At 44.7% G+C, this 12,998-nt stretch overlaps 1 protein-coding gene across 1 annotated transcript in view; it reads left to right on the forward strand.

The window, feature by feature from the left end:
- The window catches only part of LOC144824329 (uncharacterized), a 60,057-nt gene that overhangs the window by 12,238 nt on the left and 34,821 nt on the right, over window positions 1-12,998 (forward strand). Inside the window, exons 8-17 of the mRNA XM_078683446.1 lie at window positions 1,386-1,511; window positions 1,924-2,041; window positions 4,116-4,254; window positions 4,850-4,960; window positions 6,107-6,176; window positions 6,307-6,444; window positions 6,550-6,714; window positions 7,278-7,372; window positions 8,527-8,653; window positions 9,196-9,451. Of these exons, the coding sequence (XP_078539572.1) occupies window positions 1,386-1,511; window positions 1,924-2,041; window positions 4,116-4,254; window positions 4,850-4,960; window positions 6,107-6,176; window positions 6,307-6,444; window positions 6,550-6,714; window positions 7,278-7,372; window positions 8,527-8,653; window positions 9,196-9,451 (1,345 nt within the window). The remainder of the gene's footprint in view (window positions 1-1,385; window positions 1,512-1,923; window positions 2,042-4,115; window positions 4,255-4,849; window positions 4,961-6,106; window positions 6,177-6,306; window positions 6,445-6,549; window positions 6,715-7,277; window positions 7,373-8,526; window positions 8,654-9,195; window positions 9,452-12,998) is intronic.

The raw sequence follows: 12,998 nt of genomic DNA on the forward strand, positions 1-12,998 counted from the left end.
GTTTGGAAAGTCTAGCCCTGCAGTGCTGCTTGTTCTTTACTGCATAGAGAGGAAGCGGGAGAATAATTACACACATACATATATATATATATATATGTATATATTTAAATATGCATATATATGTGCATGTTTTCTGAAAATGGTTAAATTTGACATTGCATATAGTGTATAGTAAGTATATAGTTTGTATAGGTGTGGTATATCTAGACATAGAGAAGCACAGGTGCCAACAAAGTCATATCTAATCATTTTAAGTAAACGTGGGCTAGTTGGGCAAATTGCATGTTGGACAAATTGTGTGTGGAAATGTACAGTACCTGCTTTTTATTGCATCAGTGATGGGGCCCAAGCACCCCAGACCAAATGGATCTGGGTGCAGACCCTAACTACTTTCTATATTCATCCCTTGCACCTCACAGGTGCCACTGGAGTCGATATGCTTTGATATTTTCCAGGGACCCTCAGTTGGATTTACTCATGCTGATATGGATATTGAGCATACTCAGCAAGGGAAACATCCTTTACAATGAAACTTTCATAACGCGGTACCCTTACCACGCAGGTTTTACAACGCAAGTCGTTACAAAGACTTGCGCTGGAGGGCGCTGTAGGATAGGGAATAGTTTAATTTACTATCCAACACCTTCCCTACTATCCACGGGGACTGGAGTTGGAATAGTAAATTAAACTATTCACTATCCATCACCCCCCAACGCAAGTCGTTGTAACGACTTGCGTTGTAAAACCTGCGTGGTAACGGTATGCGTTGTGAAAGCACGCGTTGTACCGTCATACATCCACTCAGCACATATACATGCAATAAAGTATTTAGTATTCCAGTCCAAGCAACTCTGTGGTTGTTCTGTTGGTATGATGGTTTATATCTTCCAAAGCAACAGAGTAACAAAACTGTCTTGCAGTACCTTTCTTCTCCGATGAGATGACCAGAAAAGAGTAGCGCACATACCTGGCATGTAGCACTGCGGGATTCCATGATCTCAGACACCAAGCAGTCTTTCTAATTCGAACCCCAAACTTAACAACTCCAAGATGTTCCAAATTAGATGGGCCACTGTGCCTTGCACTGTGATGCTTATTGTGACTCCTCAAGGTCAGCAGTGATTAAAAAGGGCTCTGCCAGGATAACATTTCAGCCCTCGCAAGGAAGGACCAGCAGGTTTATTTTCATGGGGTTGGAGGACACCGACATACCAGTGTTTTAGGTGTTGTGTGATACAGTTGCATTAAACCATCCCGTTGGGTGACAGGAGCTTGACTGCAGAGCCAGCACCTTGGAACAGGGGAGGGTGTAAGCCTCGTGCAGTTGGCTCGGTCCTCGTGAATAAAAGCCATGAGTTGACCTCTCGGTGTGGTTCTCTTCCTAGCAATCACGTGCCCCTTCAACATGGACTACGAGGAGTGCAGCTTGCCCTGCGTGGACACGTGCAGCAACAACGAGCAGTCCGCGCTCTGCGATGACCACTGCTCCAACGGCTGTTTCTGCCCCCCAGGTAGGAGATGCCCCACGGAAGTGTGGGGATGCGGAGATGCTCGACACCAGGCTTTGCCCCGCCCCCTCGCCGCTATGCTGCTGTAGTGCTCTGGATGAGCTGAAGTTCTTGGGTTTAGGACACCTGGTTGTGTGTACTTCAGTGAAGCGACCCCGGGGCTGCGGCGTCCACTCTGCCTGTTCCTTTTTCAGCTTCTAAGACATGGCTTCCTCTTCATCCCTCTGTACTGTGTATATATGTTCATGCACACGCGCGCGCGCGCACACACACACTTTTAGCTTTCATTTTGGGCCTTTAGTAGGCCCGTAGACTTAAAAAGACGGGGCATGGTTGGACATGATAGGAATCCGCTTGGCGCCGCCACATACTCCTCTGTAAAGTCCATCATGTCTTATCTTTTGTCTGCGATCAGGATATGTGTATGATGACATCACCAGCTCCGGCTGCATGAAGCAGGAGGACTGCCCTTGCAACTTCAATGGCAAGACATATGCCCTGGGCTCCAACTACACGACGGCCTGCCAGAGATGGTAAATAACCTGCCTTTCCTTTCTCTTGCGTGATGCTGAAGGATAACCACTAAGCCGGCCTCGCAGGCCCTGGTTTTAAAATGGAAAGAGCAGTGGGCTTCCGGCTAAGCCTTGTTTTCTACTACATGTTTTCCTTCCACTGGTTCTGGCTGCCACGCCTTTCTGATCAAGCTTCCTTGTTTCTGACTGTCACTCTTTTGCACTTACAAAGCCTCTTATCTCATCTGCTGGCCTCTTTGATTTTCGATTCTCTATCACATTCTCTAATACAATGGTGGTCATCCCTGGGAGTCCATTTTATGCGGTAACAGCCAAAGTTCCTTCACAGTCTCTTTCTCTGCTTCTCACACCCTTCTTCTCACCCTCCCATCTCATCTGCTTAATCACACTTCCATTCTTTCGTTTAAGGGAAGTTGCACAGGCTCTCCTTGTGATCCCTGCTTACTTTTTCACCAAAGATGTGTGAAGGATGCTGCCTGTTTGTGATTAGGACATTTGTGTCTTTTTGCCATGTCAGGTCCACTGGTTTGCAATTTTGTTCTTTTGGAAAAGCCACACAAGGTTTGAGATCAAGTCGAAAATGCTGGAGATGAGAGAGCGTAAAATGAAAAACTCTTTGAGTCTTGTATTATTACATGAATGATATTAATTGTGGAAAACATGCTCTTGGGCATGTGAGAAAGGAAAGGTGAAAACTCTACGAACCACGTGAATAATCTGGAGAAATAAAAATCTATTTGCACCAAAAAGCATTTTCACACCACTACCTTATTGGATTTGATATTTGAAATGTACCTTTCATCACTGAGGCAACCACCTACATTTGTTACTTTTCCTCTTTTTCTGAAAAGCTATTTCTTACTGTCGACCTTAGTATTCCAAGTACAAATAAATCCAAATTGTATAGCTTTATATTGCACTTGCATTTATATAGCATTGGCGCACTCCATGTTGGGCCGCACATTGCTCCTGACCCCAACGTTCGTGGTCAATCCAGTGGTGATTAATTATAGTTTATTAGTGGGAATGATTAGTCTTGCATTCTCAAGGAAACCATTGCATGCATTTACTCCAGTTTCTTTGTTGTAGATTAAATTGGTAGGAGTTCGGCGTGATCATTTCTAGAGGGGTATGTGAGTTCAAACAGATGGTTGGCGGGATTAGTAGAGTAGCCAGAGCAGGTTAGATCTTGGTAGGTTGCAGAGTTTGACCTTCAAAGAAAGACGTGGGGGCCCATGCAACAAAGTTAGGAATTGCAAGTCGATTATTAAGGAATCACTATTAAGCATCCATGTAGGTTTTGCGGTAAAGATTGCGATTCCTAAAAATTCCTTAATAGCGAATCACAAATTGCGATTTGCTATTAAAGAATGGCTTACCATTCATTCCTATGGGCCTAAAGGCCCTTAGGAATGAATGGGATTGCATTCGCAATTTGGGAGTACCAAAGAGGTACTCGCAAATTTCGCATGCAATTTCAAGGGTGCAAGGAGTCCAAAAGACCACCCTGATTCACCCCCAAAAATGGGTAAGTATGCACATGTGGTGTACACACCACAATGCACTTTGAAAAATGCATTTATTTGCATTTTTCAAAGTAATTGCAAATTACCATCAACTTGAAGTTGATGGTAATTTGCAATTCCAAATTGCAAAAATGCAATTTGTGAATGCATGATGCATCGCATTTAGGGAATTGCACTTTGCGATTCCCTAACAGCATTCGCAATTAAGGGTATCGCAAAAAATTACAATTTCCTTATTTGCGAATTGCACAAAATGTACATGCATCTGAAAAGGCCATTTTGCGATCGAAATCGGCCGATTTTTGCGATTCACAGTGTTTGCGATTGCAAAATGGTTTGATGCATGTGCCCCCAAGTCTTTGAGATGAGGTGTGGGCAATCTGCATTTCATGGTCCATTACGCATATTTTTTAATGGAAGGTGTCAAGGTGGGCTCGGTTTGCACAGCAGCAAATGAAAGTGTGCAAGTTAGACAAAAAAGTATCCAGGTTGCGGTGTTCAGAGCCACATCAGGCGTTCTGATTTTTAAATCTACTCTTTCTGCGCAGCACCTGTGGTGGAGGGACGTGGGCATGTGAGAAACTACCTTGCATTGGGACGTGCTCAGTTGACGGAGGCTCTCACATCAGCACCTTTGACGAGACACTTTACAACTTCCATGGTGACTGTGGCTACGTGCTGGCCAAGGTAATTCACAAAGACAATTCTGGCAATGCTGCTGAATGTGAGGGATGAATGGGGATCTCGTTGCATTCTAAAGCATCAAGAGCATTTGCATTATATTGTTCATTTCCATTATCCTGTTCACATATACCTGTATTTTAAGGCTTCCTACCACTATAATCTGTTTACACTAGTGACCCAGTAAGGTAAACATTTCAAGCCTCTCATTGTACTATAAAAAAAACTCTCGAGACCATAGGTCCTGGCATCATCAATCCACCAGGCCATGGATGCCTCCTCCGATAAGTTTTCCAAGCCTTCAATATTACTGATATAAACCTTTACATACTGTGGTTCCTACTGATATAAACCTTTCAAGCCTTTACTACCCCTGTTATGAACTGGTACATGCCATGAGCGCTGTAAAGATAGGTATTTCGAGACCCATCTCCTGATGATATACTGTTATAGCCGTTCCAGGCCAAGAGCTGAGTGGCTATGGACCTGCCACCCTATTGGTCCACGTGCTCTGGTCCCAGGGACTCCACTGCTTTCAATTTATCTGTCCAGTTGCAACCACTGGAAGTCATTAATGCCACTGGCTGTCATTTTTTCCTAGGATTGCGTTGGTAACTCCTTCAGTGTCATGGCAGAGATGCGCATGTGTGGCAGGACGGAGAGCGAGACCTGCATGAAAAGTGTCTCGATCAGCCTCAATGGTGGAGAAAAGGTATGTGGCTACATCTTACTGGCAAAGGTCAAAAGTGTGGAAGGAGAGATGAGAGAGGCAGAGATATGAGCATAATCTTTATGAGATGCTAGGTGCAAACACATTGGTAACAAATTGAAGGACACATCGTGCTCTTCAGAAAGCAACATAGACGTCACTAATGATTTCCTTAAATGCTATGAGGAGAGATCCCTACCCCTTTTTCAGAAGACTAAAGTTCCAGTGGCCACGCATTATAGTGGGTAGTAAATGTTAAGGTGGGCATCCAGAATTAGTGCGAATTGAATGGTCATGGCAGAACTCAAAAGAACTATTAATGTTCTCAATAGATTCCAAGTACCCCATGGGTGATACAAATTAGATAACACTTCCATCTATGCAGTAGCTTGACACTTGGTAGTTTTGTTGCCCAATTTGTTGCGACACTCACACCGCTGCATTGGTGGGGAAGGAACCCCATATATGAACCTTGGAGTGTGATCATGGAGGTAAAGCTGGGACAGAGGGGGTGGAACGGGCCAAGAAATTCAATAAACGGTGTTAATAAATGTCAAGTGAATAAATGAGGTGGATTTAGGATGACGCATAATAGATCCCTGTGATAAACATACAACTCTCATACCTATATTTTTTACATGCCTTGTACCTTCTGCCTTTCCTCCAAACGTTTAGAGAAGTTCTCACTCTTGAAATGCAATCCACCATCTGCGCCTTATTGATTGAAACAACAAGAGTTTTGGACAGTAACGAGATGTTTTCAAACTCCCTTGACCATATTTCCTATCCCGTAACACAACAGTGTTTGGTTGAGCGGTTGACCTTCCGTTTGGGAAATGAGTTGTTTGAACATGTCAAGCCCTTTCAAGAGGGAGATCTGGTTGTCAGAGCCTGTCTGGGACGGGGAGGTTGGCTCTCTGCTTGAGTTAAAGCCAGGGTGCTCTCATTTAGAATTGACATTCAGCATATGGGACCATGTTTGTGATATTATCCAAATCCCTCCAAATAAATCTACCTCTAGTGTTCGCAGTGGGTCATGTGAAATCCCCTTGCCTTCAACTAGAGTAAATGGTGCTTTGGTGTTGTGTCGATCAGTCCAGTGAAGGTGAATGACTGGCCTGATTTGTGTTCTGCTCTTGCACTCCGCAGACTTTCTTCATCAGGCCAGACTGCACTGTGCTCATGAACATGGTCCATGCAGAGCTTCCCATTGTTTCAGGTGAGTTTTTAGTTCAGACCTATCTCTGGATTGCTGTCTGCCTCTTGGCTTTCTTTGTTTTCTCGACTTGCATGCAAGGTGTGAAGGCTGTGTTCCATCGATGCTGATCAGTCGCATTCTGTGCCCTCAGATGGTGTTACCGTGTTCAAGCCCTCTTCCTCCTATATGATTGTTCAGACAAATTTTGGCCTCCAGGTAGAGATCGAAGTGAAGCACTTTTTGCAAGTTCGGATCAGGCTCCAGCCACACTTCGAGGGGAAGACCTGTGGTAAGTCTCCCTCTGCTCTTGATATGAAGCTCCTTCACCCATCTACTGACCGCTTCTCAACAGCGTTGTGACTGCACTTCAATTTTGTCTTGCTTTCTCAAAAAGGTCTCTGCGGAAACTTCAACAAAGATCAAGCCGATGATTTCAAAACCTTGAGCGGAGTGGTGGAGGGCACTGGCGCTTCTTTTGGTAACAACTGGAAGACACAAAGTGACTGTCCCAATGTGAAAAACATCCACGAGGATCCGTGTGCCTCCAGTGTACAGAACGGTATGTGTAGTCTCGAAAAATTTTATCTTCAAAGGAGGAAGGCTGGAGCCCTCTGTGCGGTGATTGCCTGGCACCTTCTAGGCTCATAAATGCTAACATGTGCTGCCTACAGAGTGGACCCATGGGGTTCTGGGGTGGAAAGCTGAACTCTGCTAGCATATGCCTTTCCTTGAAGTCTTCCTCCTCACTGTCACCAGAGTCTCTGACTCAGGTCAGTTAGCTACACGTGACTTTGTGACTTTTTGCCCTTCCTCACTCGGTGTGGCAGGTTGTGTAGGCATTGCCCACGAATGCCAAGTGTGAGGGAATATTGTTTTTTATCAATGTTAACAGTTGAAGGTAAACATGGAGTGGTTTTCAATCGCTGGCATTATGTGTGTAACATGTCACCTCTTCGGCTGTGCTGGTTACCCGTTGACTTCCATTGAACCTCCCCATCTTCACACACAGTGTCAATGACCGTCAGCCATATACACCAGGATTGACGTGGCTTGGTAGTGAAGATTGCATGAAATCCGCGCCTCTGGGGCATAACCTCTTCTTTTTCTTCTTTCTATGTGCAGCCGAGTATGCTGAGCACCACTGCCAGCTGCTGTCAGACCCATTGGGACCTTTCGAACCCTGCCACGCTTTCCTGGCTCCAGCGCCTTTCGAGAGGGTGAGTTGATGTAGCATGGTGAGTCAAACCAAGGTTGGCATTCTCAGCTGGTGTGCAATGGTTGAGAGTCATTTCTTCCCCTCATACAATTTGTTGGGATCTTAAACCCTAGCTTTTCATGCCCATAGAGTAGCCATGTCTTGCCGGCCTCCACTGCCCTGCTTTCCTCTGCTAGCGCCAGCATACTTAGTTGATGCCACACGACTTCTCGCTTAACACATCACTTCTATTCATGCAAAGGGCATTTTTGAGCAAGGGAGTTATTTTGTCGTACATATTTCATGCTTACAAATATGAGTACACTCCCTACCCAAGGCGAAATATGCATTTGAGTACCAGTTGGCACTGCTGATTCATGCCCCTTCTAAACACAATTGGCAGCAAACAAGAAAACGAATGAGGGAGGTTTTTATAGAAAACTTTAGGGATTCTGCCTTAAACCGTGGGCTCTCTCCACAGAAGGTTAACTGCAAGCTTGCCCATATAAGGCATGCGAGTTTAGCGCACACTAGAACGCAGGTAAAGCCGATGGAGGAGGTACAAACGTCACTATCACAGCTCGTGTCACGAGTCTCATCACTGTGTTGTGCCCATAAAGCTTTTGAATCATTCAAAATTACAATTATTGTCACATTACAGGCTACCGCACAAGGGTTTTATAGCAATGTTTTGAGTATATAGTCTTGTTTTCTGATAATGCATGTCCGTGATTATCAGCTATCAAAAGACCTGAGGCGCAAAAGAACGAAGAAGTAGTAAATTGTGGTGAAAAATAAGCAGCCGTGGCCCATGCAGGTAAGAGCGGTGGGGCCGGGTGATGGGGTATTTCGATGGACGATGAAGAGGGAAAATTAAATAAAGAATTAATTTTCTCTTGACATCGTCTGTCGAAATCCCCCCACCCCAACCCAACCCCCCCCAACCTGGCTCCACCGATCTTACCTGCACACAGGGCCGGACTGGCCATAGCGGGCACCAGGCAATCCCCCGGTGCGCCGCACGGGTGGGGACCGGTTTTAGGCCCCTGTGGGCCGTTTTTATTACAGGGCCATTTTTGCAGCATAGCCACGGCTGAAAATAAGGTGGGGCTTAAACACGCTGATGGGAGGCCTGTGTTTAATTCTAACTGGGCAACTGCGTTTCTTTCTTTCCAGAACTGCATGTTCGACACTTGCAACTGCGAGAAGACTGAGGACTGCATGTGCGCAGCCATCTCGTCCTACGTGCGCGCCTGTGCAGCCAAGGGGATCTTCCTGGAAGGGTGGAGGAGCGAGATATGTGGTGAGTGAGGGAGACCAGAAACTAAACAAAACTTCCTGCTACTGTTCGAGTCCTAGATTGGGTGCACGCCACCTCACTAGTAGCATATATATATATATTCACACACACACATATATACACACACATATATATATATATATATATATACACACATATATATATATAGACACACATATATATATATATATTTACATAATATCTATATACATACACGCATACATACATTCACCAGTGGCCGTGATGAATTAGCCAGATACTTAAAGAGACATGCTCGCCATTGTGGTTGCCACAGCGCTCTGACTCGTCCTTGACATGCGCTGGTTTAACTCCCATGAGGCACAGGGTCAAGACTGATTTGCATATGGCCAGGTCTAAAATGGGGTGGCATGGTGAGCAAAAAAATGATGGATTTAACCCAGATCTCCTGACTGGGGGTGAATGTTTTGATTTGTTCTGCATTTTGTTCATCAACTGTGTGTCTTTCGCTAGTTTAACTTTGGGCCTATGAAATGTAAGCTCCTGTTTACCTCTCCCCTGCTAAGGCAAGTACAGTGAAGATTGTCCTACGACACAGACCTACACATACTCCGCGCACAAGTGCCAGGCCACCTGTCGGTCCCTCAGCGAGCCCGACAACTCCTGCGGTGTAACGATCCTACCTGTCGACGGCTGTGTCTGCCCAGAAGGCATGTACCTGGATGAGAGCAGCAAGTGTGTGGAGGTCGAAGAGTGCAGCTGCTACTACCAAGGCTCCTCCATGGCACCCGGGGAGGTTGTACACGATAATAAGGCTATCTGGTGAGTTCACGATAAGGGTCCTACCATTCCTATCTAGGTCAGACCTCAACTGGGTGCCCAGGGCAGACGTCAGGGGTAGACACACGGGTACGGAGTTTCCATTTTGTTTTGGAAAGGGGGCCTCGTTTCCCTTATTTCGATAATAAAAGGTTTTGGTCAACAAACTGCAGGTGTAAAGCACTGTTTGGGTTTGGAAAGAGCTTAAGAACATCAACATGAAATAAACACGCACTCTCAGCCAGTATACTATTTTAAAAAATAATAAAACCCGCATACTTTGATTAGTAACTAAAAGCTGTTTAACATTGTAATTTACAAGTGCCACGTGTCTGTTTGAAAATATTGGCATTTCCAAGCTCAGTTGCACCACTGATATGTGGAAAATACGTGATTTAAAAGAAAGTAAAACCAAAAATGGTCTTTTTTTTTCTTTGTGATCATGTTAAGTTGTTGTTGCTGTAGAATAATCGTTAACAGAAGGGGGAGGGAGAGGGAATAGTGGATTCTGTCTCCCCTAGCAATTATTATAAACAAAATGGAATCCACTAGGTGGACGGCGGTTGTCACCACAATGGTGGGGAGCAACCAGTGTTGTTAAAATACCCCTCACACACCAACAGGCCCCTTGGTGTCATGCTTCATCATTGGGGTCTTCGCAAACCTCTACGGGATGCGGCGTGCTACGACTTCACGACTACGCAGGAGCACTTTCCTGTGAACTATGTGTTTGGTGTGTGTGAGAGTAAAAGATGTGAGTGGTGAGGTGAAGGTGAGAAGTTAAAAAATACCTGGCACGTGAGTACCAAATTTTTTTTATTTAGTCTCCGGCTGGTATTGTTAAAAAGAGTGCTAGAGTGGTTTTGGTTTACTGATTAGGGCAACCCAACCATGTTAGTGCGTCGACATGTTTCGGAGTTAGAGAACTCCTTCTTCAGGACGAGGATGTGCACTACTTATCCCCACCTTACTCACATGTGTGTAGATTTTAAAGTGTGCTCTACAAAAATAAGATTAGGTGAAAATGTACCTATCTATGTTTAATGTAAGGTCCGTTGCGCCCAATTGGCGATTAAAGACACCTGTAAACAGAGAAAATCAAATAAAACAGGATAATACATGTTTTTTTAGTCTCATACTGTGTAAATACACAGAAGGGTAACAAGGAACAAAAGTGAAGGTCCAGGAACCCTAAAAAAAGAAGAAAAAACAGAAAAAACGAACAACATATAAACTGAGACACACATTCATTCATAGTATCTGATAAGCCCTTGAGGGCGTAGTTTCTGACACAGATGTGTTGCTTACTTATGAAAAGAGGTCAAATGGCCTCATGAGCCACAGCGTGTTGGGGGGTCCGTTCTACCCGTTATGGCAACCTGTGAGGTATTCAAGGAAATGGATCAAAATATTGTAATCCCTCGATTTTGATGAAGGTTTACACACCATTCAGTATGTCCATACATTCATACACACTCACGGTTACTCCTAGGGCTGTCTGGCTTCCTACCCCTCCACGCGGCTCCGACGAGTAATATATGTGGTGAGGAGCGGGCTTTTTATAGTCTAACTAGCCCCAATTAGCCACTGATTGAAAGCGGAAAGAGCCCATAACAGGACCTGACCCTTAGTCTCCATGCCGCTTCTGCGCGCATCGGGTAGGGCGTTCCCGTGCAAATGCGCATGTGCGGCAGATCGGTGAGGGACAGACGCGCATGCGCATCACCTCAGTGTGTCTATGACAGCCTTAGTGCAGTGTCTGCCGCTTCGCGCATGCGCGAAACTGGTAATAGACGCCGTGTCTGTCTCAGCCTGAAGTTATTGCCTCAGAGACCAAAAAATACATAAAATACATTGAGTCGAGCTGCAGGAATGGTTTAAGATTCGATGAGGGTTTTAGGCACCATGCATAAATCGCCTATAATATCAAGGATATAGTTAAACCCTAGATATGTAAAGGACATTAGGGGAGCTGTCAAAATTACTTAAAGCCCGAACAGAACGAACTGACAATATCAATGGAAATAAAATACATTGTTCAGGAGGGTTTGATCAGAGAAACCCTTTTAGCTGTAAGTACAGTTATTGCTGCGGATATAGTTTATACAGCATAAATGATAGCGAGGATGTTCACTTAGATGTGGAATTTTGGCAAAAAAACTCATGCAGTTGGGTATCAGGGGTTACCAGTTACTGAAGTAGTTGGCTATCAGTTATTGGCGTACTTGGCAAAGTAGTGTTTTTTTTTTGCGTAGTTGGCTCCATGGAATGGAGTCGTTCAACCCAGTCACATCTGAGCCCAGACGAAACACCCATCTTTGTTCTTTCTCAAATAAGCCTCTTTCTGATGGCAATTGCTCAATAACAGTCCAATGTATATCATTTACACAGTGCTGTGCTTCTAGGAAATGGGATGCCATTTTTGTTGTCTGTTTTTTGCATCTCACATTGCTCTTCTGTTCATTAATTCTAGTTTTTACAGCACGTGCGGTCATTCCAACATACTCTTTTCCACAAGGGCATGTGATGAGATACACCACATTACGGCTGTTGCAATTCGTGACAGCCCGTTGTTCCCACTTTTCGCCATTACTGAATTCAAGAGTCACGCTTTTCTCAGTCAGGTGGCAGTTGTTACAATTCCCACACGGGTAATGCCCATGTAGTCCTTTCAGCCTTGTTTGCTGTATTACATTGGTTTGGGGTCTTGTATGGACCAGGATATCTTTCAGGTTTCTTCCCCTCCTGTGGGCAAAGATGGGTTTTTCCAGATCTAGACTCACACTTGTCAGGATGCGCCAGTGTTTATTTACCATTTTGGATACCTGGTTCGACACATGGCTGTAGGTCGTGACACAGACTGGTCTGCCAGATTCCTCTTTTGGTGGGTTGTCATCCAAAAGAGCTTCCCGGTTGTTGTTCCGGGCTCTTTTCATAGCCTGGTTAATGATCTTATCTGGGTATTTCCTTTGTTGTAGTTTTTTACTCAGATCCAGTGCTTGGATTTTGTACTTCCCCACATCGCTGCAGTTACGACGTAGGCGAAGGAACTGCCCATATGGTAAGTTTTCTCTTAGGTGACGTGGATGAAAACTGTCGAACCTAAGGAGGCAGTTCCTTGCTGTCGGTTTGAAGTGTGTCTCCGTTTTCAAATGGCCTGCTTCATGATAAATGTTAAGGTCTAAAAAGACCATGGACTCATTGGACACTTGGTGGGTGAACTTCAGAAAATCATTCTGGCTGTTAATCCATTGCATGAAGTCCATGACAGATTGGTTATTACCTTCCCATATGCTGTAGAATAGACATTTGAGCTTTTAAGTAAAGATTATTATAAGGGCATGACATTACATCGTGTGACGTGACTTGCTATGTCGTCAATTTTTTACTGCATATGATAGTAAGACCCCCAAGTATGAGACTTGTGTCCTGTGGGTGTCTTTAAAAAACCGTCCATCAAAGGTAGGACTACTGGTTAGGAGGGAAGGGGTGATACTCTGTACATTTGGATTAGCGGATGTTATGCCTATGTTTGAATCACCAATACGTA

This window comes from Lissotriton helveticus, chromosome 3_1, assembly GCF_964261635.1.
Source record: "Lissotriton helveticus chromosome 3_1, aLisHel1.1, whole genome shotgun sequence".
NCBI classification, from domain to species: Eukaryota; Metazoa; Chordata; class Amphibia; order Caudata; family Salamandridae; genus Lissotriton; species Lissotriton helveticus.